Source organism: Microcaecilia unicolor, chromosome 2 (genome assembly GCF_901765095.1).
Source record: "Microcaecilia unicolor chromosome 2, aMicUni1.1, whole genome shotgun sequence".
NCBI lineage: Eukaryota > Metazoa > Chordata > Amphibia > Gymnophiona > Siphonopidae > Microcaecilia > Microcaecilia unicolor.
This window is the reverse complement of record NC_044032.1, coordinates 387,487,821-387,512,995: the sequence shown is the minus strand read 5'-3', so window position 1 is coordinate 387,512,995 and position 25,175 is coordinate 387,487,821. Positions and strand designations below refer to the sequence as shown.

General features: G+C 41.7%; 1 protein-coding gene across 2 annotated transcripts; it reads right to left on the bottom strand.

Annotated features, from left to right (window-relative positions):
- Positions 1-806: 806 nt before the first annotated feature.
- CCNG2 (cyclin G2) lies at positions 807-24,800 on the bottom strand. 2 transcript variants are annotated; one of them, XM_030190568.1, is made up of 8 exons: positions 24,735-24,800; positions 23,181-23,324; positions 15,750-15,887; positions 10,359-10,609; positions 8,478-8,556; positions 8,288-8,386; positions 7,545-7,750; positions 807-2,445 (listed from the first exon to the last, which is right to left on the bottom strand). In XM_030190568.1, exons 2-8 carry the CDS (start codon positions 23,316-23,318, stop codon positions 2,313-2,315), a joined length of 1,044 nt encoding a protein of 347 aa, XP_030046428.1. In that variant the 5' UTR covers positions 23,319-23,324; positions 24,735-24,800; the 3' UTR covers positions 807-2,312. The 2 variants fall into 2 exon arrangements, with proteins under 2 accessions (XP_030046428.1, XP_030046429.1); XM_030190569.1 differs by lacking the exon at positions 24,735-24,800 and adding an exon at positions 23,469-24,491.
- Positions 24,801-25,175: the final 375 nt, after the last annotated feature.

Below are 25,175 nucleotides of genomic sequence, written 5' to 3'. Positions count from 1 at the left end.
AGTCTGCAGGGGAGGGGAATAATAGTCAACCCCACCAGAAGTCGTTCCTTAGGGTCACCGTCAGCTAGCCTCACAAGCCAATGGATTAGATCCTGGGGCCCCAGAGTGAAAAATACCTCTGTGCTCGATCAGAGTTAGGTCCATGGACCAGTCTCTGGGAGCGATGCCTAGGCCAAGGCTCAACCTCAAGGACTGCAGGCTGTGGACTGCACTCTTGGGAGAAAGGCCTAATCAGAATAAATCCTGCTGCTTAAGGATAAGCAGCATAAAATGTATTGTGCTGTTTTGGGATTTGCTCTCCAGTAACCTGGATTGGCCACTGCTGAAAACAGGATGCTGGACTTGATGGACCTTCGGTCTGTCCCAGTATGGCAATACTTATGTTCTTATGCATCAATCAACCTGCATAATCTACTGAAAGCAGAGAAATACTGGGAATATTTATTGCTGCATTTGTTATACTGATGATGTAATTTGAATCTTCAAGTCTTTGCCTCCATCTGCTAATAGGAGAACATAACCCATCAGTCTGGACTGGTCTAGTAGGATAAGGTGCAGACCAGTGTGCACATTGAGGCTGTTTCTTTTCCCCCACTCAACAGGGCTCCTTGATTTTTACTCGGTAACCTCCGAAGTGGATCAAATACACCACCCACAGAACAAGGGCTGCATTTGCACAGTATGTATGTTTCTATGTCATTCTCACACTGATTCTGCTTTTCCAACAAACCTAACCAAGAACTTAAGTATTTGCTACATTGAAGAAGAAGAAGAGTAAGTGAATTAAAAAGACGTTTCAAAGTTTATTTTGATGATGTTGAACTGAGGCTTTTAATACAAAACAAGTCTTTGATATACAATATTTATATCAAATGGCATATGCAATAAATTAATATCTACACACTATAAATTTTATAGCAGATGAAGCGATGTACAGAAAATGTTACATACGTAAAAAAATAATTTTTTTTCTGTTTTTACTTGGCTTAAAAAGGTTTTATGTACATTTTTAAAATTTACACTTTGTGCATTTTGTTAAACAAGTTTGTATACATTTTTACATTAACAAAGCACACACACTTAAATCATTCATTTCACTAGATTCTCAAAGAAACCCTGACAGTCATCATCCAGGATTTTTCACATTTCATACCTGGCATGTTTTTACCAGCAGGATTTCTGGATTATCAATTCTTTTCAAAATATGAAATCATACAGCTAAATATTTTTTTTAACTATGTATACCTAAATTTCACATTTACCCTTTAATGCTATACAATAAGACCTTGTCTTGGCACTAAACTTTCACAAATGAGCATGCAAATATCCGGCTAGGAGTTTGTTCAACTAAAAGTTATTCAGAATGTTTAATGCCACTAAGGAATGTTGTCTATATACATACACTAAAATTCATGAGACTAAAAGCGCTGATCTGGCATCAAACCACATCGTCTATAAGTTAAAAAAAAAACAAACAAACCGTTTGCAGCAGCTATCAGATTGTATGAGAAATGAAGCTGGCCTGCTTTCAAGTGCATAAATAAACGAAAGTCAAGTACGAATTACAAAAGGAGTTGGTGACACAAAGAATACTGCAGAAAGTTTCGCTAGTGCATGCAAAGTAACAAGAGCGAGCCCCAGTGATGTGCCACCATACCGTTGTTACCTAATGAATGGGAATGCTGGATTATATTCTGGATTTAGTGCCATTTGTGTTCCTTCTCTCCCAACCACCGTTTATATTACAAATCTTTAGAAAACGAAATTCTTGCTTATTTGCACTGGGGACTCATTTCCTCTATGCTGGCTTTGAAGCATCTATACCTGACCTCTGTTGTATGCATAGTAGGTAATACACAGGAAAACTATACCCCCATACATACTAAACACAATACTATGCATACTAGGTGCTTCATTTAAATAAGTCCTCTTACAAGAGGTCTACAACCCAAACTGTAACAGCTGAAGTCTGAACTTGTGCAAGAGTCACTTCATGAGAGGAGTACATTTGCAATAGCTAGAAAGCAACATATAAAAAAAAAAGTCCATTGGTACGTACTGGAGGGTTATACTAGAACACCAGTACTTGCAAGACATATCTCTCAATTCTACAAATGCTTTAGTACAAGTAAAATTAATAGATTTATGAAATAAATGAGAATTTAAAAAGATATAAGCAGCCATGGGCCAGATTATTAACTGTCACAATATTCCATGGCAAAGCTAGTCATTGGAGGGAAGTGAATGAATGCTAGCTATATAGGGACACGTGTGTGTGCTGAAGTTCCAAAACTGGAGGCAGATAAAAATGGCTAAGCTTGACAACAGAGTGTGTGAGGCTTGGCTCTAGGTTTGAAACTATCAAAGAAGGAGCCTTCACCATCGCTGGGTGGAGAGCTGCTTAAGCTTTCTTCTCCACAGCTCATATCTTCACAGGAATCCTCACTAAAACACAAACAAAAACAAAAAAGAAACATTTAGCACAATTTGCAAGAATCCACAGGCCAGGAACAGAGCAAGAGATTAGGAAGCACACTCCAACACTACTTTCACGGAAGGACTGAAATTGTTCAGGGAATTGTTCTGGTTGTCTGATTTTACACTAGTGTAGTCAACAAACTGAACTCTGGATGCACTGTCTTCAGTTAGGTTAGTTTTGTTCATACTATGACAGTAATAAACCTCACTCCTATGCAAACGTCTCTCAAATCTGCTCTATGGCTGTTCTGCCTCTGCTCTTAAATAACAAGATTTTTGCACACCTAAAAGTTAACAGGCTAAATGGGCTTGATCCTTGGGGAGCAATTGAGGAGGGGTGGGGGGAAGGTACTGCATAAAACAATTGAAACTGGCATTCTTTTCTCCAGGCTCAGCACACATGCCCCTTCTGGGCTGACCATAGATCTAGCTGCTATTACCTGCTATTCTTCAGCCCTCCCCCAACAGTCATCTGCTCACTCAGGCCATACAGAAGCTTGTGTCTTTGTCATCCCCATAACCCTCAGGAGGTGGTGAGGGGATGACAGTAATGCGGAAGCGACCAATAGGGTCCTTCCCTTCCACATCAAGTTCAATACCAAAGGGGTTTGTTAGGCCTGAATGATACCCATAATATACACTCCATGGTCCCAGTTGCCTTCCTTTTCTTTGCCACCAATGTCCAGTCAAGTCACAGCCTAGACTACTATAACCAAGGTAGTCCAAACAGACATGACTAGAACATTAGGTGGCTTATTTTCAAAAGGAAAAAAAACATCTCAAAAACAGCAGAAAGTGGCATTTGGACGTTTTTCACTGAAAAACATCCAAGTCGTGATTTTTGAAACTAGATTGGACACTTTTTCTCTGCAGTGCATGCAAATCACAAGGGAGCATGTTGAGGGCAGGATTTGGGCATTCCCAAAACTTGGATGTTTTTCTGCCATAATAGAATAAAGCAAAAATATCCAGGGCTAAAAAGTTAAGACATTTTGGTGTAGACCTGTTTCAATCATACCTAAGTCACAGAAATGCGACTTAAATTTCCAGATCAACACTGTAGGGATGACTGCCTTTACTCCCTAGCGGTCACTGACCCCACCCCCACCCATGAAAGATGTGACAGAAACATATATACCAGCTTCAGATGTTATGGCCAGTCCTAGAGCAGGAAACAGGTCTCTGGAGTAGCCTAATGGTCAGTACAGTGCATTGTAGAGAAGGGGACCCAGGCACAACTGGCACACTTGTGGAGGAATGTGTGAGCCCTCCAAAATCCACCAATATGTACCAACATATAGGCGACACCTACAGGCAAAAGGGCTATAGTGGTATACAGGTGTATAATGGTGTTCAGTTGAGTACAGTAGGTTTTTGGCGGGTTTTGGAGGGCTCACCATTCAAAGGGGGTAATGGTGAGATGTGTAACTGGGACTTTTTATGAGAAGTCTACTGCGGTGCCCCACTGCTCTGCTTGGATGTCTGTGTGGCCAGTCTACTAAGAATGCTGGCCCCCACATACCCCAATCACTGGTTTTTGTGCATTATTCCCTTGGATGGTTTCGGGGGGGGGGGGGGGGGGGGGGGGATTTGCTGCACTGAGCGCACAAATATCTAGCAAATGGCCATTTTTTAAATAAAAAGTTAGGCATTTTTCTGGTTTCAAAATGACCAAGTTCACAAATGGATTTTTGGACTTTTTCCTAAAACATCCAAAATTGGATTTAGATGTCACATCAAAAACGACCCTCTAGATGTTCCTTCTGCAAAAAAAAAAAAAACACTTTAAAAGTCCTTCTGTTACCAAGAATATAATTTGCAGGCCAAAGTAATATTTTGACTGCCTGTAATCAAGATTTAGAATTATTATTTACAATTCGCCTTTATCCAAATTAAGAAATGACATTTTCAAAGTGACTAACTTTTCAAAACATAGCTAAGACAATATTTAAACAGGTTATGCATTTGCCAGTAGGCGGCAAACTGGTCATCCATCTATTTTCAAAAGTTACATAAATATGTTGTTTATAAACAGCTAAATAGCTCAACAGCCAGATATATCTGTGTAATTAAGGGGTGTGTTAGGGGAAAGGCAGAGGCAGTAACAGAATTTAGTAACTGAATAATGCTGCCAGGTACTTGCAACCTGGATTGGCCACTGTTGGAAGGATACTGGGCTGGATGAACCATTGGTCTGACCCAGTATAGCTATTCTTATATTCTAACAGATAAACACAACTTAACTGTTGGATAACAGTCCTAATCTAAATTGATAATGCTTGCATGATCACAACTACGTAACTTACATGAGTAGCATTGCTGAATATTTGTATTAAGTGCTACTGCTTTAAGACGGTGACCATGCTGCCTCCATAACCGGAGTCACAGTTTATAAGTATATCAGTAAGCAGTTGCTTTTTTTATGTAGTCAAACAACAGAAGCATCTAACTGCCATTTCCTCCCCTCACCCTCCCCACTGACAGTTTGAACTTCGTGGGTGTGGCTTGGATCTCTTTCAGGGAGAGAAAACTAACAACTTATAGGCTATAGCAGCAGCTTCAGAGAGCATTTTCCATCTCACAGATAGGCTGCAGAGAATACCTTCTCCTGCTTTAGACTTAATCCTACCCACCCTACCCCTCTACCCACCCACCCCTAGAGTGACATGTCTTATATAACCTCCCTATCAACCCACTCATTACTTTACCTCACCCATTTCTATTCTTCTATCACCTTCTCCCACTACTCCAACCAGAGTTACACCTAATCACACTGACCACCCTTCAACATCTTCTGTCCTTCTGTGACTGTTCTCTTGTGCTTGACTGCTTAAATATTTTAAATTTAAATGCTTTACTTTTTGTCTATTAGATTGTAAGCTCTTTGAGCAGGGACTGTCTTTCTTTTGTGTTTGTACAGCGCTGCGTACACTTTGTAGCGCTCTAGAAATGTTAAATAGTAGTAGTAGTATTAAGTGCTACTGCTTTAAGACGGTGACCATGCTGCCTCCATAACCGGAGCCACAGTTTATAAGTATATCAGTAAGCAGTTGCTTTTTTTATGTAGTCAAACAACAGAAGCATCTAACTCTTTAGGTTAGTAGTCAATTAAAACATTAATAACTCACTTGTGAGGAGTTCCTTTTATGTGATGAGAAAGTTATCGGAGGAGTGGCCTAGTGGTTAGGGTGGTGGACTTTGGTCCTGGGGAACTGAGGAACTGAGTTCGATTCCCACTTCAGGCACAGGCAGCTCCATGTGACTTTGGGCAAGTCACTTAACCCTCCATTGCCCCATGTAAGCCGCATTGAGCCTGCCATGAGTGGGAAAGCGCGGGGTACAAATGTAACAAAACAAAAAAAAGTGTTTGGAAATATCTTCTGGAAGATATGTTTGAATTAGTAGTTCAATCATTAATTCTCAGCAAATTAGATTATTGTAATATGTATTTGGGTTTCTCAAAATGCATATTGAGAAAAATTCAAACTATCCAAAATGAAGCAAGGGTGTTTTTTAAAATTAGGTTGCTTACTATTCAAGATTATTTATGGCTCGATATCCCAATACATGATCTTTCTTGTTTGCTATTCAAAATTTCAACTATTTTATAACACTTGCAATTTATCTTCTTTTCCTAGTCCATGTAGGATTTTGTCAAAGAAACTGTTTACTGGTTTATTTGAATACCAGGCTAGTTGGTGGAACTCTGTTCCTTTTAAAATAAGGCATATTTTTAGTTATGACACTTTAAGGTTTAAACATTTTTATTGATGGTAATTCAGAAAGAACATTTCTAAGTAACAGATGGAAATTTTGGTTGAAGCAGACTACTCTTCATAAGCTTCACTATGACAATGCAACTTTGGGGGTTGCCTCAGCCTAGGCATGATACTTGATGATGATGGCCACAAGACAGACAAACCTGATCCAAACAGATCTACTAAAATGTATATACAGAGGGATAAGCATAAACAGCAGGAGACTTTTAACAAACTAACCCCGCCATTTACAAAGATGGATGGAATTCCGACACAGCCCATTCAAAGTGAATGGGCTGTGTTGGCATTAGCGCAGCTTTGTAAACAGGGGGCTAAGGAAGTCATTCTTTTCTTTGTTCCTACAAACCAATCTGTACAAGCTGTTCTAAACCTGTCCTCTGTAGTCAAGTTTTCAGCATAACTAAAATGAATATATGCATTTAGAAAACATGGACTCCATAGTATTAAAAATACCACCGAAACCATGCATCTTACGCAGATTCCTTACGAATATCCGGAAGTCAAACGAGTTAGGAGGTTCTTGAGAATAGGCTGGGGAATTATGAGCTTTAAGGTCAAGTGTTAACCCCTGTAAATCAGCCAACCTTAAGTTTCAAATGGCTAGGGGACACCACACCTAGCCATATTTTTAGGATACCCAAAAATGATTATGTTTGAGAAAATCAGCCTACACTTGGAAACTCAGTATACGGATATTTCAGGTATAGCCACTGTGAATCTTGGAAAACCAAGTAAGCTGTGAAATCACCAATACTGCTTGGGAAGCCTTTGAATAATATTTCAGTCCTAGATCTTAACTCCATGGTATTGAAATATAGTCACTACAAGAATTTAAGGTTCTGATGCTGACATATAAAGAACTCACTACTGGAATTCCTGATTACCTAGCTTCCATGACAATCCCTTATGTTCTATTGAGAGTCTTAAGGTCTTTGAAATTTTACTTTTTGGCGCCCTCTTTGTGGAATGCCCTCCCCTTGGCCCTTCGATTTGAGTTGTCATTCTTTTTTACTCTTGCCTTTGGGGACTTGCTGGGATACCAGTCCCAGTGATTGGGGGGGGGGGGGGGGGGGGGGGGGTAGGCAGCCAATCTGCTATTTTGCAGTTTGCTTGTTTCTCTAGATGAATGATATCTGTCCTGTACCTTATGGCATTCCCTTCTGCCTGTTTAAATTTTGCTTCAATATGCTTTGTAACTAAAGGCGATAATATCATATGTCAATAAACCATAAACCAAACATTGAGAGGATAAAGTAACAGAAGAGGGCTACAGGTGTAAGACCTTACCTTTCGCTTTCACTGAAGCAACTGCCTTCTGGGATAGTTGGAAGCTCTGGAACACTGTAGTAGCTATTGTGAAGATTCTGTGCTGTACGTCTTGAAACAATCCAGACCAACTTTTTATGATCAGGTTTACAGCATTCAGGAGATGAATAATCTGCTAAGCATTTTGCAACCAGCTCTCTCCAATACACCAAGTCTGTGTCATTTACCTAAAGAGAGACAAGAGCACTTTTGATTTTACATCCCTAGACTACTGGCCTCTAGTCTGGGAATGAGATGATAAATCAGAATTTAAAGAATCAGCAGCTTCAATAGTGCAACACTTGAGACCAAAGTGTTGCTAAAGTTAGAAGAAGCAAGGAATGGTAGGTAAACAAGAGATCTGGCTTCAGCTACCAGTAATGTTCCCAACTAAGGTGGGGGGTGGGGGAGTTATCAATATGGGAGAAGTGTTAATTACTAATAACTGGGGTTCGCGGTAAAATAAGCCTCACTGCATAAAAGGAAACCTTTGCAGAAGTTAGTATGTCTTACCTGTAGCCCACATTAATAACTACAACCTTAAATGTAATATTTAGAGGGAAGTGATAAGTACCAAGTTAGTCAAAGTAACTTCAAGGCTACTGTACATGTTAACATGTAAAACAACCTGTAAATTGCAGAATGAGGAACAAATAAGCTATGCAATTTTCGGACCAATCTGAAACTTGAACAGAGAAGTAACTTAGCAGAAAACACATACTTACTTTGGAGTGCTTTTGAACATGAAGAGCAATTTCAAGTAATTCTATTGATTTTAAAGTCTCCACTTCAAGAGTGAGAAGGCACAGGGCTAAGACAGAGGGCTAGAAAAAGAAAGTTATAAATTATGACGTGTAAAAATAAACTAGTGATTAAATTATGGAATGTTTTAACACATTTAGAACATGTACATACTTTTGCCTTAGAAAACATTAGTCGACAGCTGCATGCTTTCAGCTGTGCTTCCAATTTGTCCAGATTCAATACTTCTTTCCTAAAAAAGGAAGGAAGGAAAGAACTCAGTACTAAAAGGAAACCTGTATTTACACAAGGGAAAAAATAAAACACAGCTGAGACAGAGCAAATGAGACTTTGTTACTCCAATTTCTTAACAGATTAGGCATTTCTCAAAACCTCAGTGTGAGAGAACTTGTTTGTCACTTTATGTAAGCTGGTTCTTCACACTATCAACTCTATGAAGGCTGCACATTCATTTCTTAAAAATACCATCTGGTCTTTTGGCATTTCTCGGTTAATAAAGACTTTGCTTCAATATAATTAGTTTCCTGATAATAACTAAAGGGCCTGTTTTAAAAGCTTTATCCCTTGCATGCAGAACAGAAGAAATAAAATGATTATTCGCTTGAAATCTGATTTTACTAAAAGACAGACACTGGAAGAAGTCAGGTTTCAGTACATTCTGGCAACAGTCTGAACTTCTGAGACCAAATTTAAGTAACCTTAGACAAGAAATGTTAACCAAGCACCCACACCTGTGTGACGTACCCAGATCTTTTCCTAGAACGCAAATATCTAAAAAGGTATCTGGGCTCTCTTCCAGCGTTCTAGACTAAACATTTTATGATGGGGCAGATTCTCTAGCCATTATATTTGTTTCCTGTGCACTACTGTTAGAGTAGTCCGTGACATTTAGGAGTTTAGCACAAGGTGGCTAAACTCTTGGGAGAATTTTGTGCAAAGCAGAATTTGTGCAGAGTTCCCCACCTGTGGAGAATTCTGCAAAGAAAGGGCATTGGAGGCTTTCTTTGATCGCTCTTCCCCTCCCCTAGGGAAATCAAGCAGTAAGAAGTGGTGGTGGTGAGTAGCTGCAGATTGGGCCACGTCCTCCTTCTCTGCCATCCTGAGCACGACTATTCATTTGAACTACACAAAGGCTGGCACAGATCCAATGAACAGCTGCACCCAGGACAGCATGAGAAGAAGGCAGCCCAGTTTGAAGCCATTTACTACCACCAACTCTTGTAGTGCAATCAGAGTGGGGAGGAAGAACATGCTAAGTGGGTTACGTATTGCTGGGAGGGTGGGGTGGTTGGAGCACAAACTTGAATGTGTGCCACAGGGGTGGGTTGGGTTGGGCAGAGCAAGCTGAACTTGTACCATGGGAATGGGGAGAGAAACAATGAAAGCTAGTGTTATGTGTTTGTGGGCATGAGGAAGGATGGAAGTAGGGTATGTGCCTGGAAAGGAAGAAGGGGGGGGGGAGTAAGAGACCTTAGGGACATACAAAATTAAGCATCTTACTGGGAGTTAGAAAGAAAGAACTGCAGTTGGAGTGTAAGGGAGCTGGAGAAGCATGAGCATGAGGGAAACAGCAGGGGGAGGGGAGGTTAATTTAGGCCTTATAATGGGGGAATTCTGCACAAAACACTGCAACTAACTGCACAGAATTCCTCAATGAGTATTATTAAATATTGACATTTCTCATGGTGTCCGCTTACACAAAACAGTACAAAAATAAATAATTTGTTAAACTGTACAGGGAGGATAAGTGATTTTTTTTTTAGATACCCACTGAATATTAGATAACAGAATCAAAACAGAATTGTCAGGCCTGATAACTGCGCTACAAACAATAGCCGAGTAGGCTGAGCTACACAGAGGCATATTTTCAAAGCACTTAGCCTCCCAAAGTTCCATAGAAACCTATGGAACTTAGCTTCCCAAAGTGCTTTGAAAATAAGCCTGACAGTCTCCATGCCAAACAAAAGCTAAACTGACAAGCAATGAACGTGAAGCTGAAAGTTTATAAAGGTTACGTTCTCAACTTGCACTCACCTTTTTGAGGGATGGCACAGCACAATGCTATGATACAAGCGTAAGAATGTTAAGGCAGTAATAGCTTTAAACTCAAAGTGCAGTTTATCGGAAATTATTTTTTCCATCCTTTTCATGTCAGACACCGTGCACTTGCACTGGCTAATACGAATAACATCATGTGTTGAAGGTATATTGCATTCTTCTTCGACTACTCGAGCAGCTAACTGAAAACAAGAGATTCCAATGCAAGCCAAATGTTTAGGCTTCACCTAAAAACAAGATCATACAACAATTACTAAAGCAATGTGAAATAAAAGCATCATCATCAGTTTTATATATATATATATATATATATATATATATATATATATATATATATATATATATATAAGCGGTTTACAATAAATCCCAATAATAGGACAAACCAAAGGCTACAAGAAGATAGAAGTACAATTCATTATTAAAATTGCCGATAAGCCAATATATTAAAAAAAAGGGGCAGGACACAATAAGGAGGGTGTGAAACCACGAGAGACACTTGTAAAAATGTTAACTGAGTGGCTGTCCGAGGCAAACCACCAACGGTGGCCACTATTTCAAGATTATTAGTCCAAAAGGAAAGCTTTTTTATTTATTTGTTTGTTCTTGTTTATTTGTTTGTTCTTGTATCCCACTATTTCTAAAAACAAGTTTCAGTTCAAAGTAGATTAAATGTAACATAGTAGATGATGGCAGAAAAAGACCTGCACGGTCCATCCAGTCTGCCCAACAAGACAACTCATGTGTGCTACTTTTTGTGTATACCCTACTTTGATTTGTACCTATGCTCTTCAGGGCACAGACCGTATAAGTCTGCCCAGCACTATCCCCGCCTCCCAACCACCGGCTCTGGCACAGACCGTATAAGTCTGCCCAGCACTAGATGTTGAACTGTTATGTGGCTATTACAGTGGTATACAGTGGTTACAATGTATTTCGAGTATGGCCATGAGAGCGATTGTCTATAGGTTACTCCTGAAGAGGTATGTCTTTAGTTCCTTTCTGAATTGGAGGTAGTTGTTAATGCTTCTCGTGCCCTTTAGTATAGAGTTCCACCATTTAGAGCCCAGATAGCTGAACCCAGTAGTAGTAGTAGGTATCCTCTAGATTCTGGGACAGCATTTCTTGGGGATAGGTCTAGGCTTAAAGGCAGACTTAAATTTGGCAAATGACGATTGTGAACGGATATAAAAAAAAGTAATCCGGTTCTACAACCTGAAAACAAGAACGACGGACACAGACTAAGCAAATCTTCGTGTGAGTTGGTACCACATTAATACTGCTGAGAAGAACACAAAGATGTGATTGGATGGTGTGTGTTATTAAATTTTAAAAAAATATATGAGGATTTTGAATAGAATGTGCAAATTAACTGGCAGCCAATGAATCCAGGATAATCATCTAGAAGACTGTTAACATTCAATAATCTGGTCTGCCCCTTTACTGGGGCCAAAAGAAAAAAAAATCCTTCACTAGTTGAAAGAGACCAAGCAAATATGGACCACACATTCTTGAAAGGTGAAATTATTTGTACCTTTTAATTTTGTTTTCTTGAGTCCTGCTACACCAGTTCAGACCAGTAAGTTATGTTACCTTAGTAGTAGACAGAGATAGACAAACTGAACTTTCTGATAACATCACTGGTATAAAGAGTGGTGCAGCCTGGAAAAACAATTCCAAATATATACAATAACCCAGGGACCTCTCTGCACTAGGCATAAATTTAATAGATGAATGTTGTGAGGTCCATGTCCGCCTGTCAGCCAGCACTTGGTCACAGTTCCCGCTGTACTGGTATTCACCACAAACACTGTTCAATCTAGGGCTCTAAACTAAGACAGTCTGGGTTTTCCAGTCTTTATTTTTCCCAAACTCAAAATCCAAATAGGGAGAAATGTGTAATCCATGAATACTTAAGATCCTCCCTAATACATATAACCGCACTTAAGGCTCCTTCTACAAAGCAGCGTTACAAATTAGTTTGCGCTGAATGTGAAGACGTCTATGGGAACTGAATGGGCTTCTTCGCATTCAGCATGCCACTAATCAGTAGTTCCACTTTGAGTGGGAAAGTGCATGGTACAAATGTAACAACAACAACAAAAAGTCCTTAAAGCCTTGTCTTCCTGTCCCAACCAGTTCTACTTGTGACTTTCTCCGTTAGTATGCTGCCTTGCACAATTTGGTAGGCCTAGATGGCCCCAAGCCCTCCAGGTTAGTACACGTCTACTCTGCTTCCCCAGTCCAGTTCACTAATTCACTGCTCCTTTATAACTTTGAAGATTTCTGCTCATTTTTTTTTTAATCAATTTTTCCTACTGACACGGCACCCTTTCCTGTGGGGCATGCTGCCCCACTCCACAGTTTCCTCAAACATTGTGGGCTTCCCTACTGGCTACTAGAAAAAGCATGTTTTCTATTTTCATATCCACTCCAGTTTCTTGGCTGGGCACTCCCTCCTCCAGAATATCAGAGTCCTGCTTCTGCTTCCCTTCATCTGGCTCAGCAGCGTTGTTTGAAGCTGTAACTGGGATGACCCCTCCCCCCCCCCCAGCCTCTCCTTGGAGCCATGACATATTGCTTTGTCAGCCAGGTGAATTGAGCCTCATCTCTACCACTCCCCTGCCTGTCAGATGGTATAAGTCAGCTCTTAGCAAAGGGAAAGAAGACCAAACCCTCCCTTCCGGAGTCCAGGCCAGCTTTTCATTTACTCCATGAGTAGTGTTTCTGTCTTAGGGCTTTCCTGCTCAGAACATGCTCCTTAAAAAGGGGCTTTTAGGATTCTCTCATTAATATACAGTGGGGGAAATAAGTATTTGATCCCTTGCTGATTTTGTAAGTTTGCCCACTGACAAAGACATGAGCAGCCCATAATTGAAGGGTAGGTTATTGGTAACAGTGAGAGATAGCACATCACAAATTAAATCCGGAAAATCACATTGTGGAAAGTATATGAATTTATTTGCATTCTGCAGAGGGAAATAAGTATTTAATCCCTCTGGCAAACAAGACCTAATACTTGGTGGCAAAACCCTTGTTGGCAAGCACAGCGGTCAGACGTCTTCTGTAGTTGATGATGAGGTTTGCACACATGTCAGGAGGAATTTTGGTCCACTCCTCTTTGCAGATCATCTCTAAATCATTAAGAGTTCTGGGCTGTCGCTTGGCAACTCGCATCTTCAGCTCCCTCCATAAGTTTTCAATGGGATTAAGGTCTGGTGACTGGCTAGGCCACTCCATGACCCTAATGTGCTTCTTCCTGAGCCACTCCTTTGTTGCCTTGGCTGTATGTTTTGGGTCATTGTCGTGCTGGAAGACCCAGCCACGACCCATTTTTAAGGCCCTGGCGGAGGGAAGGAGGTTGTCACTCAGAATTGTACGGTACATGGCCCCATCCATTCTCCCATTGATGCGGTGAAGTAGTCCTGTGCCCTTAGCAGAGAAACACCCCCAAAACATAACATTTCCACCTCCATGCTTGACAGTGGGGACGGTGTTCTTTGGGTCATAGGCAGCATTTCTCTTCCTCCAAACACGGCGAGTTGAGTTCATGCCAAAGAGCTCAATTTTTGTCTCATCTGACCACAGCACCTTCTCCCAATCACTCTCGGCATCATCCAGGTGTTCACTGGCAAACTTCAGATGGGCCGTCACATGTGCCTTCCGGAGCAGGGGGACCTTGCGGGCACTGCAGGATTGCAATCCGTTATGTCGTAATGTGTTACCAATGGTTTTCGTGGTGACAGTGGTCCCAGCTGCCTTGAGATCATTGACAAGTTCCCCCTTGTAGTTGTAGGCTGATTTCTAACCTTCCTCATGATCAAGGATACCCCACGAGGTGAGATTTTGCGTGGAGCCCCAGATCTTTGTCGATTGACAGTCATTTTGTACTTCTTCCATTTTCTTACTATGGCACCAACAGTTGTCTCCTTCTCGCCCAGCGTCTTACTGATGGTTTTGTAGCCCATTCCAGCCTTGTGCAGGTGTATGATCTTGTCCCTGACATCCTTAGACAGCTCCTTGCTCTTGGCCATTTTGTAGAGGTTAGAGTCTGACTGATTCACTGAGTCTGTGGACAGGTGTCTTTCATACAGGTGACCATTGCCGACAGCTGTCTGTCATGCAGGTAACGAGTTGATTTGGAGCATCTACCTGGTCTGTAGGGGCCAGATCTCTTACTGGTTGGTGGGGGATCAAATACTTATTTCCCTCTGCAGAATGCAAATAAATTCATATACTTTCCACAATGTGATTTTCCGGATTTAATTTGTGATGTGCTATCTCTCACTGTTACCAATAACCTACCCTTCAATTATGGGCTGCTCATGTCTTTGTCAGTGGGCAAACTTACAAAATCAGCAAGGGATCAAATACTTATTTCCCCCACTGTATATATATATATATATATATATATATATATATATATATACATACCCAGAACTGAGAGCAAAAAAACACTCAAGTTACTGCGGAGCTGAAGTCTTTCCGGGAGTGGTGCTGGACTAGTATATCAGGACACAAGGAAAGGAAATGAACAGGTACAAGTAGTTTGAAGTTCATCATCATCCTGCTATATCAGTCCAGACCAGCAATATACTCAAGCTTTATCCCTCAGGGTGGAAAGACAAGGCCTCCTCCATTACTTCCCTGCAAAAGGCACATCTGTGCTTAAAGGAATGCAGTGATAACTAAGGGATAGGAAAGGGGGGGGGGCAGTAGTATAAAAAGAAAAAAAAAAGTGACAGAATAACACAGACTCACCCCACTGGCAGGCCCACTGTGGCCTCTGCCAGCCTGAGCACCTACGGTGAAATTCTCAGGTTAAGTGCAAGGGCACAGAGGGCAGTGCCACTTCAAGCTCAACCAAGGGAAGATCTATGGACCAATCCCTGGAAACACTAGCCATAGACTGCTTCAGGATAGGACACCATATGCTGGAGACAGAGAAATATCTAGTTGTTCTAGGCTGCACCACTCCTTTCATCAGTGATGTCACTAGAAAGTTCAGATTAAGCGCTGCCATACTGGGACAGACCAAAGGTCCATCAAGTCCAGTATCTTGTTTTCAACAGTCAATCCAGGTCACATGTACCCGGCAAGATCCCACAACAATTAAACAATCCCTTCAAGTTGCTTGATCTATTGTTAAATTTTGTGCTATTAGCTCATTGGTGTAATGCAGTGTTCTCAACCAAGTCCTTGGGACACACCCAGCCAGTCAGGCCCCCAGGATATCCACAATAAACATGCAGACAGATCTGCATAAATCAGATTCTTTCCCTCCACCTACTGGTAAGGTTACATAACCTGCTGGTCTGGGCTGGCCTAGCAGGATAATGAGGGACACATTGATTAATTCTCTCAACATACCTTCATAAGTGCCAAAAATCTATCCAGAATGTTGACAGCTAGGATGAAAGTTTCGGTCCTAAATCCAAAAAAATTAGTTAAACTCCATAAGTCTTCCACTTTGGTGTTTCTTAGTCTAGGATAGATAGTGTTTTCATTCTGCAAAACAAAATTAATTCAGTGCTCATCACATCTGTAAGAATTTGGGGTTTAATAGCTCTTTCAGATGGCAGAAGACAGGCCTCAACAAATTTTCACTGAATCTTGAAGCTGGGCCCAAACCTCTTTCATTTCCCCTCTATCCCACACCAAACATCGCCCACAGTGAAGTTTGAGTGGGGGGAGACAGAGATAATTGCCTCCGTTTTGCATATCACCATGGCATGGGTCACCACTTCTCTCTCTCTCATATCCCCCTCCCCCAGTCTTTACCCAGTCTCTCTCTCTGAATCTACCATCTAATTCCTCTCACCTTGCTACCTACAATAAGCTCATTCAAATTAAGACAAATCTCTCCCGTCCTCTGAAAAGAACAAATCAGAGGATGGGAGAGATTTGTCTTAATTTGAGTGAACTTTTGGAAGAATATCTATATATGCCAATTCATAGGCCCCTGAAGAAGGCGTCTTTGGCCGAAACACGGACCGTGTAGGGTCTTAATAAATGAATTTGGCTTTTTTACATTGATGATTTCAGTTTGGTCTTTCTGTACATCTTCCATTCTTGTTGTTTTTTGGTGTTTTTAATGGGAGATTTGGACTCTCTTTGTTGTTGTTACCTACAATAAGCAGCATATTTCCAACCTCCCTGCTGCAATTTGGCTCCCTGACAAGCAGATGATCAAAAGCCCTGCGCTGTTCCAAACAGCGCTCTAAAAACAGAACTGAAACAGCGTGGGGCGTTATTGGACCTTTGATCAGAGATAATGGACATGCTAATTTAAGCACACAATGCTCTCTGATCATAGGGAAGAAGTGTGGGAGGGTTGTGCCTGGTGGCCCAGTGGGTGACCATCGACCCCCCCTCCCCCAGCGACAGGGGGCAGGAGGTCCAGTAGACCTCCGGTCCCCCTCCCCCTTGACACAGGTTCAAGGGGGGCTGGAGATCGGGGGGGGGGGGGGCTGGAGATCTCGTGGGTCTCCAGCCCCCCAACCCTCCCCAGCATTAGCAAGAAGTAAGTCCCTAGTGGTCTAGTGGGCCATGGTCAATCCCCTACCTTGAGATGGAGGAGGGAGGTGGCCTGCCTTCTTCCTCTTCCTTCAACGCCACCTGCAAAATGGCAGCACCCAGCCCTGCACAGTGTATCGTGGGATGCGCTGGGCAGGGCTTCACACCATACAAGGGAGTTTCTCTTATATAGTGTGAAGCCCTGCCTAGCGCATCCCAGGATACAGTGAGCGGGGCTGGGCGCTGCCATTTTGCAGGCAGTGTCGATGGAAGAGGAGAGAGGGAGGCCACCTCCCTTCCTCCAGCTTAAGGTAGGGGTAGGGGATTGACAGCGGCCCACTGGATCACCAGGGACTTACCTCTTGCTAATGCTGGTGGGGGGGGGAGGGCTGGAGACACACCAGATCTCCAGCCCACCCTGAACTTGTGTCGGGGGGACTGGAGGTCCGCAGGACCTCCAGTCCCCCCCCTCGCGGGGGGGGGGGTTGTCGGTCACCCATTGGACCACCAGGGACTTCTTACAAATGCTTGGGGGGGGGGGGGTGTTAGGCAGGCCTGGAGACCCACCGGATCTCCAGCCCTCCCACAGCCTGTGTTGGGCGGGGGTGTTGGGGGAACCGGAGGTCCACCGGACCTCCAGCCCCCTGTCGCTGGGGGAGGGGGGGGGTTGCTTCATTGGGGGGAATGGAGGCCTGCTAGCATGCAAATGCATGTTGAACAGGGCTCACCATTCCTCCTCAATGGTCTGCAAACCCTAACGCCAGCTCCTAGCTAGCGTAGGGTGTGCCGCGGTCTGCGAGCCAATCTTTGGCGTGCTGGTCACTGATCATTGGGGATGAATAGGTTTAGCATGCATTTACATGCTATTTGCACTAACAGCCCTGTTTTGAATGCATTTGCATGCTAGTTGCATTCAGAGCCTGCGAGCGCGTTGTTTCACGCACTCGGGGGCTCTGATCATTGGGCGGTAGCAAACGCAGGTGCTAGTATGGCGCTAACAGCCTCTAGCGCCTACGTTTGCTTCTGATCATCAGGCAGTGAAAGCTTGAACTATGTGGTACAGTTCGAACTAGTCTCATGGTTTCAAGCCCCACGAAACTTAAAACCACACGACTAGGCAAACTTCCTGCACCACGTGGCAACTTTTAGCGAGTCAAACTGCAGCAACGAAGGAGGAAACATGTTTTCTGCGGCTCACCAAAATAAATAAATAAAAGTTTAGGAGCAAACAATCCTAGGTGCCATTATGACCTGAGATTTGTTGAGCCTTGGTATAAAATAATTTAAGATTTCCATGCTGGACTACACCAAAGGTTCATTAAATTCAGCTACTTTTCTGAAGACAATGGCCAATTTAGATCACAGGAGGATACCAGTCAGATCCCAAAGATTCTATCTATTCATTGTAGCTCATCCCACTGAGAAGCAGTGGCTTTTCTCGGTCTGCAAAGGAATTTACAGACTTCTCCAGAATGTGTCCAAACTCTTAACCTCGGCCAGGCTAGATTTTTTATATCCTCTGGCAACAAAATCACCGATTGATTGTGCATTCAGTGAAACAACCGATTGAAAAAATGATCACATACATACACCAGGGAACTTATTAGTATAGAGACTGGGAAGCACTTGAACTATTTGAAAGGGTAAACTACCATTCCTTATTTATCTATTCCACCCCTCTTACAAACCCTTACAATCAAAAGCACTAATCAAAGTAAATTTTGGTGTTCTTTTTCAAGCCAATTAAGAGTTTTTGGGTCAGTATTAAAATTGTGTACATTAACTAAACTTTATGGGGCCCTCTTATCTAGGGAGAACCCAATAGAACACTATACTACAAAATGGGAGACAGTAATGGGTTCCACCTATGACCCCTCTCAATGGGCACAAGCCTTTCGGTCACTACTAAGGGTATCAGTCTCTAGTACCCTGATAGAAAACGGGCACAAGATGCTGTATTGGTGGTACTACACTCCCCACCGATTAGCCACAATGTATAAAAAGGGCATGGGCAACTGTTGGAGGCAATGTGAGATAAAAGGGGATATGTTTCACATGTGGTGGGCCTGTAGTCATGCCCAGAAGTTTTGGATGGAGGTGATAGGCTTCCTATGTAAAGTGACGAGCCAGACGTATCCCATGAAGGCACAGAGCTGTCTGCTTCACTTTAAACCCACAGGGATTAAAAAAATCACACACAGCTTTGCCACCCAGTTATTTGTGGCAGGCAAACTCATCATTGCTTCAGCTTGGAAGAAGCCTATGATTCCGGGAATACACGTAGTCCGGGAAAAATTGGATAGAATACAATTGATGTCAAAACTTACAGCTATGAGAAATGGTCGGATTATACATTACCATAAAATCTGGGACCCGTATATTAAATGGAAAGCAACCTCTGCACCATAAAACTTGTGGCGCACATATTTATATAGGGGGTGGAAAGGCTTAAGAGAAGGGGAATATAGGTAACCTACGCACATATTTATATAGGGGGTGGAAAGGCTTAAGAGGAGGGGAATATAGGTAACCTACATAGAGGTGTATAACTGTTTAGTTGAAATTATTAGATAATGTTTGAAACTCTTATGCTACTATGTGAAGACATGTATCTACAGAATCAATATATGGATATGTACTGTGTTTTAAAATGTTAAAATTATAAATAAATGCTTAAAAAAAAAAAAAAAATTGTGTACATTGGTGTTTTTACATCACAAAACTACACTTTTAGTAAGGAATACAATTAAGTGAGCCTAAAATTTAGGACTGATATATCCTCCTTGTTATCATTCCATTAGTCAAACTCCCCACTCATCTCTCATTCTACCCACCATGTCCCAATTCCCCACATCAAGTCTTTTCCTTTCACCTGCCCTACCCCCTCCTCAGCAGTCTCCTTCCAGCTTTAAAGAGTTCATGGAAAAGTTTTAAGAACAAGGCCATAATGTTTACAAGATGATCTTGTATTCTGTTTAGAAGCTGACTTCCTTTGTTTTTCATTGGTTAAAATTGTGCAGCGTTTTACTTTTCCTAAAAATCTTAATAAAGTTGGAACTTAAAAAAAAATATATAAGAAAAGCTAGAATTTTCTTAGCTACAGTTTTGCAGAAACAAGGGATGGGTGACCACAAATCATGGAGGGCCTTGGAGGCAAAGTTTAATATATACCAGTTGCAAAATCATTCTAACTGGGTATAGGTTAAGTACTGGAGGATTTCATTTTGTGGCTAGATGTCTATTTACATTCAAAAATATAGAAAGATGTTTTTAATGGAGTTGTTTTGATGGTATAAAAAAAAAAATCAAGCACAGCTGGGCAGTCTGCCAAGAACATTCAGAAGTAATTAGCTCATGTGAAATAAATCCAATATTTTCTTTCTTTACACAAGCGGTTTTTCCGTTGAAGGTCTAGGATGTCATGATTCTGTGAAAATACTAATTATTTGTTTCCCTCCGGCTGCTGTAGCAAACATCTTCAAGCATTTCTCTTTTCCTCACACAGCTCTTAGCAGGTTTAAGCTGCATGGGTACAGGAAATCTCTAGACTACCACTGAGAGATGCATGGTCATATGAAGAACTTAGATTTGTTTTGGGGTTTTGTTGTTACAGCTGTGACAGCATCAGCTATATGTGATCAATGCGCCTGTGGTGGTACAATTTTCAGGGGGTTTCAGTTATAACTGAAAATCCCAAGTTCCCCATGGGGAAGTAGGTGGGGAGAAGTATCGGGGTTTTCTGGTTATAACTGAAAGTCAGAACCCTACTTACAAACCTCTATCTTGTCCCCTCTCAGCTCTCACTTTTCTAAGATGTGCTAACTTGTTTAGCCTTTCCTCAAATTGAGCTATTCTATTTGTTTTATTCTGGTTGCCCTTCTCAGTATCTTCTCTGAGATGGGGAAACCAGAACTGCACAAAATTGTACCATGGATCTATACAGAGGATTATGATATTTAGTTTTATTATCCATTCTTTTCTGGATCACTCCTAATGGTCTACTGGATTTTCTGACTGCCTGATTCAATAGGTCTTTTCCTATGGCCAAATAGTGGTCCAAGACACAAATCTAAAAGACATTTCTCCACTATATAATAGGAAAAATATAAAATGATACAATTACTATGTACTTAATACACTAGTTATTCTCAGTGCATGGCCGATATATTAAACAGGTCCATAAGGAAAACAGTAAATGATATCAAATATTGATTAAGACCCATCTTTCCAAACTTACACCTTGTATTATGCTCAATTCATTAACCAGAGTATGTAGAAACAAGGGTCAAAAATGATACCTTTTATTTAAAGGACTCTTACATATTCAAGAGGATTAACATAACCATAATTTGTTCATTTTAGCATATCAAACCTTTAATATGGCTTTAAGTAAAATGAGAAACAATGAGCCTATGAGGCTTATTTTCAAAGCACTTAGACTTACAAAGTTCTATAGAAACCTATGGAGCTTTGTAAGTCTAAGTACTTTGAAAATGAACCCCTCTGTCTATCATCTAAGAATCTGAACACTAACCCCCCCCCCCCCACCTTACTAAGCTGTGCAGCAACGCTGACACAGCTCACTCAAAGCGAATGAGCTGTGTCGGCAGTAGTGCACCGCAGCCACTAGTGCAGCTTAGTAAACAGGGGGGTAAATTTGTACTCCAAGAAAACCAATTTACCTGCAGCAAGCATTCCCAGTGAACAGCAGGATACAAAGTCACCAATTGAGCCTGGTGTGGGGGAAACACTGTTCTAGCGTTCACACACTTCCAGATAGTTTTGTGAAGCCCCACCATGCATGTGTGTCACTGTTGTACCAAGACCACCTCAGTCTTTTTACTAAAGCTTAGATTAGAATACAACTCCTTGGGGAGGTGAGTGGGTATATGTGGCCATGCATCCTCCAGTATACCTCACAGATGAGCTCCCTAGCTACAGGCTACCTTCTACAGAAAAAGGTGCAATAACAATCTTGAAAGGCACTGCAACAGACATACACCAATATTATTGTAGGTGGCAACTAGCCATTTTATATTTTTATCTCTTTCTTTTGGAAGGCAGCTTGGAAAAGAAAATGGGCCTAGGGTCAATGGAGTTGTATTCCAATCCCAAAAGAAATTAGGGGAAGACAGACTGTAGCAAGATGTGAATGTATAGCCATATAACCATGTGACAGCTTTGCAAATTAAAAGGGCCCGAAAGGGTTAACTTAAATCAGCTGAAAAACCTACTTAATACTTGTACAACATTCACCCACATGACATCAACAGGAACTGGTGAACAACAGGGAAACCTGTAGAAAAAAAGCTTTGACAAGGAGTACTAGATGACATGAGTGTTCACAGCTCCATGAAGACTGAAGTGAATCTCACTTGACAGCAACAGACAGGAAGCAAACTGCACAGGTGCAGCAGGGCATCTCAAAAACCACTGGAAGAGTGTGGAAGCTTTTTCCCATGCCATGCTATCCTGCCTGTCTTCGGAGAAACAATGAAAACTACGTGACCTTCTCCTGGAACCCCTTTCATGGTTAGTGCATTTGGATACTAATAATTTGCTCCTAAACAGCCAGCCACGTGTGAGAAAGGAAAAAATATTATTTTGCTGCTGCTACTAAAGAAAACTAAATTATTCACGAGTGACATAATATACATGCTATTTCTTAAACTGTAAGGTTTTTTTTTATTTATAGATTTTAATGTTACATTCATATAACAAACATAAATCCTTGGCAATATCTGCATTACATAAATTAAGGAAAATAAAAGTTAACCTAATAGGAAATTATCCATCAACTTTATCCACAAATATTTAGAATCAGACACAAGGAAATAAAAGAAAAATAATACATCATAATCAATGGAGAGCAACAAACACTAGCAGCCAATTTATACTGCATATTCTTAACTAGTGGAAGCAATCGAGGAAACATCTCTTTCCCCTTCTTTAGAATTAATAAATTCCTGCATTCTTAAACTGTAAGTTTAAACATGTTAACTATCCACAGAAAGGGAAGGGGGAAAAGGAAATGGGACTTGATATTCCGCCTTTCTGAGGTTTTTGCAACTACATTCAAAGTAGTTTACATATATTCAGGTACTTATTTTGTACCAGGGGCAATGGAGGGTTAAGTGACTTTCCCAGAGTCACAAGGAGCTGCAGTGGGAATCGAACTCATTTCCCTAGGATCTAAGTCCACTGCACTTACCACTAGGCTACTCCTCCACAGGATACAATATATTCTATACATCAATTTAATACTTCTTAAAAGCATCCTCTCACCTCAAGTGTTGACTCAATGAGGTTTAGTCCCTTTTCTCGAGGTTGAAATTTCCATTCCTGATCCAAATGGAGATTTAACTGTTTAAACAGTTGGAAGACTTCATTGCTGGCTTCTTCTATTACTCCCAAATCCTTCATCTTACTCTAAAAAAAAAAAAAAAATTAAGAGTCACAGCACCTAAGCTATGCATCCCAGAAACGACTGTACTGTGATTTCGGACCAGAGGTTTGCTTGTTGCAGAAACCCTAATGTTTCTCTATTTGAACATTAGGCAATAAAGCTAGTACCTAGCTCGGTACTAGAAATGGCTAAAGCCTCCTTCTCTCTCAGATTTTCCCATCCCCTTTTCATCTGCTTGTTACTGAAATCCTAGTGTTTCTCTATTTGAACATTAGGCAATAAAGCTGGTGCCTAGATCAGCACTAGAGATCCCCTGGGGGGAGGAGAGAAAGAGAAGAGATGGCTCAAGCCTAAATCTCCTCCTCTCTCAGATCTTCCAGTCCCCCTTTTCAGCTTTGTGTCACAACCAGAAACAAAGAGAAACTATGCTCCTGTATCAAAAGTTCAAGAACGAAAACAGCTAGACAAATATAGGAACCACCACAAAACAAATACACAAAGCTGTCCTCACCACACTGGATTTCTTACACACAAAAAAATTTACCGTGAAAGATACAAGGGGGAAAAATCCTCAGTCTTTTAAAGATTACACCTTTTTACTGAACTAAATCACTATATTCCTTGATTAGCTTTTAGAATTTTAACACTTTTGCTTCATTCTGTTTTTGGACCTGAAGATGAAAGCGAAAGATAAAATAGCTCAAAGGGAAGGGATGAGAGACAAAGAGGCGTATTTTCAAAGCACTTAGTTCCATAGTAACCCTTGGAACTTCGTAAGTAAGTGCTCTGAAAATGAGCTCCAAGGTCTATGAATTCTCTCTCCTACCCCAGGGGAACAGAGCAGGGTAAGAAGAACATAATGGTGCTCATTTTCAAAGCACATCGACTTACGAAGTCACAAAATAACCTATAGAACTTTGTAGGTCTATGTTTTTTTTGAAAATGAACTACATATCCAAGCTGTAAACAAAGGGAGAGAAGAAATGGGATGCACACAACTGGCATCCAGAGAACAGAGATCTTCTCCACTCCCCAAGTAACAAAACACAACCCCTTCTCTCTCACAACACAACCAATCCTACCCTAAGGGGAAAAAAAAGGCAACACTACTATAAAAAAGACAGAAAACGAAAACCTCCTCCACGCCCACTCCCAAGTCTCAGAACTAAACAGGTGCAAGGGTCGTGGGCACCCTAGTAAAACCTTCAGCCTTACCCTCCCTTGACTTCCAAGCCCCTATCCTGCAGTGCAGTACAGTGCCCCCCCCCCCCCCCCGAAGATTTTGATTACATTTAACAACCATCCAAAGACACCAAGTCACAGACGATCGGGGAATAGACCACTGTGTTCCTACCATCTCCCCGCCCCCTCCCGCGATCTGGCAACTGGAATCGCAAGCTTCCCCCCACCCACTGTACTTTCAAATTTCATACCTGGGGTCGCCCGCCACCGGCCCCGCCGGTTTGCTTCCCCGGCGCCCCACCCCCTCCAACCCAACTTCTCTCTTTCTCTCTCTGCCAAATTCCTCTCTACCGAAAACAGGAAGTTACGTCAGATATGGGGGCGGGTCGTCGAACGTTTTAGGGAAGAAGAAGACGTTAACTTGCGTCAGAAGAATTAGAGTACGGCTGGGGTAGGGTCGGATGGTGGCCTTGGAGAGCAGGAAAGTTTGGGTGTTTTGTTGTGAGTGATTTCAAAGATAAGTTGTGAAGGTGGGACAAACGGACTCGGGGAGATATAATGCTGGGCTGGCTTTGCATTTGAGAGAGAGGGCGAGATACAGTATGGGGGGGGGCGGGGGGTCGACCCATATATGAGTTGACGAGTATCTCTCTGTCTCTCTTTTTTGTTGCTGCCTCGGATCAGTTTCGATC